The sequence below is a fragment of the Atta colombica genome, unplaced genomic scaffold (genome assembly GCF_001594045.1).
Source record: "Atta colombica isolate Treedump-2 unplaced genomic scaffold, Acol1.0 scaffold302, whole genome shotgun sequence".
Classification (NCBI taxonomy): domain Eukaryota; kingdom Metazoa; phylum Arthropoda; class Insecta; order Hymenoptera; family Formicidae; genus Atta; species Atta colombica.
In genome coordinates, this window is record NW_017259407.1 from 175,023 (window position 1) to 182,776 (window position 7,754).

Consider the following 7,754-nt stretch of genomic DNA (forward strand, 5'->3'; position numbering starts at 1 on the left):
CACACGTATAATAATTTATCAATTACTATATCTTACTATCAATTAAATAAGCTTGAATAAAAAACTGCCGTTAAACGCAGAAATAAATATAAATGTATATGTGCGCGTAAAATGTTCATCTTTTGAAATAATTGAAATAATTTTACGTGATCTGATTCTTTCGATACGTTGATAGATTAAGAGAAATTCGATTGCGAACAATGCAAATATATACATATGCAATATTTATAAGAGGTCGCGCAAGAAAAGTTGTTCGGCGCGTGTATTTTTAAAAGAATTCATCTGCAAGTCTAAAGTCACATCAACACGTTTCAAGAAGGAATCGTCGAGATTCTTGCGTTCCATTGCACTAATTGTAAAAAAGCGTCGAACCGAGATGTAAAATACGTCAAAACTGTGTGTGTGCGTGCGTGCGTGCGTGCGTGCGTGCGTGCGTGCGTGCGTGCGTGCGTGTGTGTGTGTGTGTGTATTATATAAACAGTATAACGTTCGAAAAATATCGGGATACACGCGATGCGAACTGCGAATGATACGTATCACGTATCATCTCCATCGTTTTTTAAGCGTGCACGAATTAATTGTTTTCGATGATTCGACATAAAAATCTGAAATATATTAGTTACGTACGTAATTAGAGGCCGACGAAGGTAGAAACGATGAGATCGATGAGAACCGCATTGGGTGGCGCGCGGGCGAGGTCAAATTGATGATTATCGCGGTCCGTAGAGAGACGCGCTCGAATGCGGATGCTGCGAATGCATCGGATAATGAACCGTGTTGACGTGAGCCGACGACTGTCCATGATGGCTCGGATAATGCGTCCAATGGCTACCTGTTACGGTGCCCGTTGCGCCGTAGAACTGATGGTGTTCCTGGGAGGTAGCGGCGGGTATTACACCCGGAATTTGCATCGGCGCCGGAATCGGCATGGCGTTGTAACCGGATGGGAGAAGGGTATTTATGGTGGTACTCGCGGTATTCGTGACTCCCGTGGCTGGCCTTTTGGCAGGATTCGGCATCCCTGCACCGACGGCCGCCACGCCGTCGCAATCGTCCGATTCGCAATCCCGAAAACCCTTGGCGAACGGGTTACTGGCAATCTTGAGCTGCGTTATCCGATGGTTCTGGTATGCGGTGACCGCGGTGAATCTAGTCTCTGGAAAGGAAAATGTCTTGAAGTTCTCCGTGCGAGGATCCGGCGCCGAGCCTGGTGGCGAAGGAGCGACCACTATGTGACAACGTGGCTGATAACGGTGCATCGAATTCAGGATAATCTGCAATGCAATATAAAACGCGCTCCTTCAACATTAATCTTAATACATTAATCTTAATACATTTATAATGAACGCACATAAGAGATTGTTGTTTCGAACAAAATAGTCACTCGCATTACGAATTTTCTAAAGAATTGATATCATTCAATTTGATCGATTAAACGCCAGATATAAAATTCCATATGACAAGTAGACTCGGTTCAATTTCAAATGTAAGAAGAAAAAAGAAGATTGTCTCTCTCTCTCTCTCTCTCTCTCTCTCTCTCTCTCTCTCTCTCTCTCTCTCTCTTACTGAACAAAATTTAGAAAATTTGTAAATTTAAAATGTTTTAATCTCCCTCCCCCTCCCCCTTTTTTAATCTTAAAAAAGTATCAAAAATATAACAAAAGCTCGATCATACACAGCGTTACAAATATTATGACAAACGTTTTCACGCAGCCAATCGTGATGAGTACAATTTAGGTAAAATCGCCTTGGTATGTATATACGTATAAGGAAACATATACATATAAGGAGGAAAAAAAGATACGAGGGAAAAAGAAGAGAAGAAATAGGAACACGTGAAGCTCGTATTCGATGGAAGGAAGGAGCACCACAGGGGGGCGGTCGCAATGTTTGACAGCCACGAGAGACTCGGTGACTAATTAGTGTAAAAACTAACCTCCGACCCGTAATCCGACACCCTCGTCCTTTCCTTCACGCACTCACGCGCATATGCCTCGTGATGCCGTATGTATTGGTAGATTTATAAACGCGCACATAACGTTATACATATACATGCGAGAGGAAAAGCGTGTGTGGCCTCCGAAAATTAGGACGCCATTTCCCGCGAGCCAACTTTTCACAATTTCATCGACACTTTTCTCTAACCAATTTATCCAATATATAATTTTTCTCTTGCTCACAATAATTTCTCTTTCAACACGATCGAACATTGAATATTGTGCGCTTTTCTACACGTCCATCGATTATATATATAGTAGTACATATAGTACATATAATAGTTATACGTATAGATATACGTCACACTTTACGTAAAATTTTTCATCTGAAGATACCTTGACTCTTACGCTAACTTTTCCTAAAATATATTCAGACATTATATTTTTGCAATTCTTTGCATTTAATCAATATCTATACATTTCGTATCGATGTTGAAAATGATAATTTTGCTCAAAAAAAAAGTATTTGTTTCAAGTTAAATAGTAGTAAATAGTTAAATTGTATTGTACATAGATATAATAAAGAGACTGCCCGAGTCTTTTTTATGAGCGAGATATAATGCTGTCTCTCCCGAGAGTACAATAATTATGCTAAAATTGAATGTTATTTTTATTTTATATTTACCTCTGCATTTATTTTCTCAAAGATGAAATCTAAGGTCTACGATTTTTTTTAACACGATATCGAGATATCCGGAAACGCCTCGCGATAGTGAGTGTCAATTAAAGACGAGAGTCGAGGCGAGCATTCCTGAGCCGCCTACAGCGAGTTTTTATGATTTTTTTACGCGGCCTGGTGCCAGATTTTTCGGTACGCAATTAAAGGAACAAACTGTTCTGTGTATAGCGCGAGAAAAAGAACGACCTCTCGCCACAGGTCAGAGGTCCGTCCTCTCCTGCGAAAGAAGAGCGGTACGTTCTTGGGAGAAACGCGAGTGGAGACTTTCCTCCTTCTTCGAGTCGAGGATGTTTCGAATGTCGAAAAATAAATCACGTCTCGAGAATAGATGTCGGCGAAGAATTTACGATTGCATAAATTTGAAACGTGATAAAGATTATGCCTGAATACACAGAGAGCAGTATATTCGGTTGCGAATAGTACTTAGAATTGGAAAGAAGACACATACGATTTTACAAACAAGTATGTAATTATAAAAGTGTGTGATTCTAAGAATATTTCTTCTCTTGCACTTTAAACTTTTTTTGCGCTTAGATAAATTTGTAGTATAGAATATATAAGATTAACAGTATAAATTAATCGAGCTCTCAATATTAAAAACATATAAACAATAGACAATTAAGAGCTAGTACACAGTTATTATTAATATACGTTACAATTCTTCTTTATTCTCCACCAATTTTATATAATTTATATTCTTAATTGTGCGTAACAGGATGAAGGTGCAAATTATTAGTACAACCGATCTTACAAATCGATCTTGATTTGTAAGAGACGTTCACATGATCAAATGGAGAATTACTCTGGCTTGACTAATTGCGCCTACATTCAGAATATATTTGCATTTAAATTTTGGATTAAAAATCCTAATGTTATACTAGGAAGATGGCTGAAAAAAGCAGCCGAAAGCCGAAACGTTGGAAATATATGTACAGGTGAAAAATAAAGAAGAATTGTAACGTACATTAATAATAACTGTATATTATTTTTATAGTAATATTGTTTTTTATGGTATAGAAAGTTTTATAGTACAGAAGTGAAATTATAGTACGCAAAAAAATTAACGAATCACTTAGGAAGTCTGTCCTGTTCCAAAAATAGATAATATTTCACAAGAGAGTGTAACTTGGTCAAAAATGATCGTAACGAGACTTTTAGAAAAAACATTTTAAAGTCTTCAAGTTTCTACTTTCGAGATCAATATATATAATTGATATTTCGATCTGGGTTCTCACCTACCATGGAACATGTCGGAATGAATTCCGATCGGAATCCATTGTTTCCGATCCATTGTTTCATGATAGGTTTACCCTAATTGACAAATTCTATTTACAGCATTCGAACACTGTAAAAAATAAAATGTTAATTTTAACTTAAGACATATAGTGAAACTTTGTGAGACATGCACAAATGTTATACAAGCAAATTAAAGATAAAGATTCGTTCTTTCGAACGCTGTAAATAGAATTTGTCAATTAGGGTAAACAGAATTTGTTGGCAGTTTTTAATTCAGGCCATGGAATTAAAATTTTTTAATTTAACAATGTCCATTTATATCCCTATAACTTTATAAAAATCAGATCGAAATATCAATTATCGATCTCGAAAATAGAAACTTCAAACTTTAAAATATTTACTCTTTCAAAAGTCTCGTTGCGAAAAGTCTCATTTTCGACCAAGTTACACTCTCTTGAATATTACCTATTTTTGAAGGAACCTATTTTAGAAGTGAATGTTTTTGTGTAATGTATATATTTCGGCAACTTGGCTCTCAAAGGCTAAATAAAGATATAAAAAAAAGTACTTAATAGGTAATTTTACAAGTGTGTACAATGAAAGAATGAATATTGCTAATAGCATTTAAATAATAAATCTGCTGTAAACTTGAGATAGACAGACTTATAATACATCAAATTTTGGCCGAGAAGAAAACATTTGATCAAGAACTAATTTTACTAAATTTATACCTTATGCAAGCAGGGCTGGGCATATTTCAAATACTTTAATGATGTAGTTTGCTCAGCTCTGCATTCAAGATTGACATAATTGAGATTTGACATAATTCCATATCGTATCGGATATATCTTGCGTGTACAGAAATCTTGTTTAGCAATATTTGTCACTAAACGATATCCTTTTTGTATTAGGAAATATCTGGTCGAATTCGAGTTTTGAAAGCGAATGACTCGACCACCTGACCTCCTTCTATTAAACAAATTGCGATTGACACACGTGCTTACGGTGTTGGCATGTTGCGTCGTGTGATTTCGTTCATCGGTATGCGCGACATTAAGACTCAGAGAGTTTGTTTCACGATTGTATTCGGCAAGAAATTATTTTCGGCTCCGTAGAGTCTTTGCCGCGTACGTATCTACATACGCCCGCACCACTTCCCAACCAGCAGACAATGCTTTTAAAACGTTTTTAAAAATATTTATTTATAATATAAAAAATACTTAATAAATATTTTTTAAATATTTTTTAAATATTATGCGCTTAATATTAATCGAACAAATCGAAACGTATTCACGATCAATGTTCTTCAATGTTTTGATTACGATTTTTATATCTAACATACAGACATAAGAAACAATAAAAATAGGTCCTTTGATGCATGAAAAGATTGGGAGCGAGAAAACTCAATGAGAGAGAGAGAAAGAGAGAGAGAGAGAGAGAGAGAGAGAGAGAGAGAGAGAGAGAGAGAGAAATTTTATGTACCTATAATATATATCGACGAAAAGTTGAAAAGTCTTTAATTCCCTTTCAGATCCTGCATACATTGTTATAATATGTTACATCAAATTTGAAAACGTATTATCACTGAAATTATTTAATTTCTATCGCTATCGTTTAATATAGGTATATCATTTGATGTACATATAATAGTATATAATTATATGTTGGAAAAAGTCGACATTTTGAAAAAATTAACTATTTAGTATGAATTACTTATTAAAGAGTGTATGAATTTAATTGAAATAAATTTTTTTTAATATATGTGTGTGTGTGTGTGTGTGTGTGTGTGTGTGTGTGTATGTGTGTGTGTGTGTGTGTATGGAATTTCAATAAAATCAAGTGCGAATAAGGATTAGGTAATAAGCAAGAAAACAAAGACATTTACGGAATACTAATGTTTTGTATGTAATTAATTCTTCTAAACTGATATTATTATTATATCCCCCAAGGTATTAATATTTTCAAAATTATTCCTAATACTTTTCGATTTGATTGAATAAATATGCATTATTTCTGATTATAATAGGAATTATTAATTTATAACGTTTATATTTTATATTTCAATCTTTATATTTATGCTACTATATATGTATATATTCAAATTATCGTGACAAGTATAGGCTTATTATTATACATATATGTATATACTTATTACGCCTCGTAAGCGTTGCACTTGTACAATAAATTTTCGCAATCGATTCCGAATCAAGATCAAGATTCCGATCGATGTCGCACGATGTCAGAATAAGCAGATATGCTGACCAACGCTATTCTTTCTCGGTATAAAATACTCGTTACAAAAAATATGGTCTCTTTCCCAGGGCTTATAACTCGCGCGCAGTTTACATTACATCTGTTTACGTTATTTTACACACACGACACTCTCGCGCGGCGACAGGAAGGCGAGAATAATATGCCGCAGAGACAAAATATTTCGTGCCATATGAATAGCATAAAACTTTAAACGCATCTGATTAAATAGCTATTGTATAATTACCTATTTTCTATTTCTTTCGCCGCGAATTTCGAGCGAAGCTTTTACATTGTAAGCGACGTAATCAAAATTTAATTCTTGTAAAAAAAATTAACGATTAGAAAATATAAGAGAGAGAGAGAGAGAGAGAGAGAGAGAGAGAGAGAAAGAGAGAAGTTAATAAAAAAATGGAGAAAATTTGTTAATTGCGCGTCTTCTATCTATTTATAGTAGGTATAAGAAAACAAAGTATGTATAGTATAAAAAGAAATTATTAAAGAATCTTTTACGGAGGTATATAATTTTTTATAGATTTCTTAAATATTTTCAGTACAATATAACATTTTAAATCGCCTTTAGCAGCCATTAATTTCAATTATGATTGCATCACTAATTATTTTCAAACAACCGAGTGTTAATTAATTATTGTTAGTAAGAAAGGATGAAAATCTCACAGAGTCTGCAGCAAGACATTTACCCGACGTTAATCTATATTAATCTGTATGTATAGGCGGCGTCTTTTAAACAGTAGAAGAATCCTCGTGAAAACGTTGTTTCGTGCCGCGTCGTTTCTCTCGTAATTTCTCGTGAGCGACACACTCGTATCTTAGGTCAATTAAGACGAACTCGTGCGTAAACGACAAACACGTGGAAATCCCCACATCTTTCATTCTACTTTACTATGTAGATTACGTCAATGTAAAAAATGATGATACGAAGACATCGCGCAAAGATTCAAGCGAAGAGGGTTCAACACCGAGAGAGAAAGTCGTGAAAGAATAAGATTTTATCGCACGCAAAATTGGAAATGTTATTTTTTTAATTAAATTAAATTTTAGTTTTTTTCGTAAAAAAGTGAGATGATATTAGTTGTCGTTGCTTGAATTTTGCAATATATTATTCAAATAAATCGGAATAATTTATTAACGGCGCATATGGTAAAGAATTGCAGACATAACTGCAGCGTCCATGCTCTGCCATGTTGTTTGTACGGTCGGATAAGTTATATGACGTTAATATGACGAATAGTTGAGAAAGAATCAATTAGAATAAAGCATAGACTCACGTGTCCGTTATCGTCAAGCTGATTGTTAGTCAATTTCAACTTGTCGAAGGAAATTGGCTGTTTCATCCAATGAGCGCCACTCGCAGGACTATCGGGATGCACGTGGATCCTGGGGGGTGATATGGGATCAGCGCGACCAGCTACGACCCAGGCACTGCTGTGGAAAGCATATCGATACCTCTTGTCGTCGCACGGGACGAAATCCATCACCATCAGATACTCGGTGTTAGGGTCTAAGCCGAACAGTCGACACTGTCGATCAGCAAAATCATTCGTATATACATAAACATATATATATATATA

General features: G+C 35.2%; 1 protein-coding gene across 1 annotated transcript in view; it reads right to left on the minus strand.

Moving 5' to 3' along the window:
* Positions 1–6: 6 nt before the first annotated feature.
* The window catches only part of LOC108690288 (T-box transcription factor TBX1), a 10,490-nt gene continuing 2,742 nt past the window's right edge, over positions 7–7,754 (minus strand). Inside the window, exons 3-4 of the mRNA XM_018197498.1 lie at positions 7,452–7,703; positions 7–1,274 (exon numbers count right to left, since the gene is read on the minus strand). Coding sequence (XP_018052987.1) covers positions 711–1,274; positions 7,452–7,703 — 816 coding nt within the window. The 3' untranslated portion in view covers positions 7–710. The remainder of the gene's footprint in view (positions 1,275–7,451; positions 7,704–7,754) is intronic.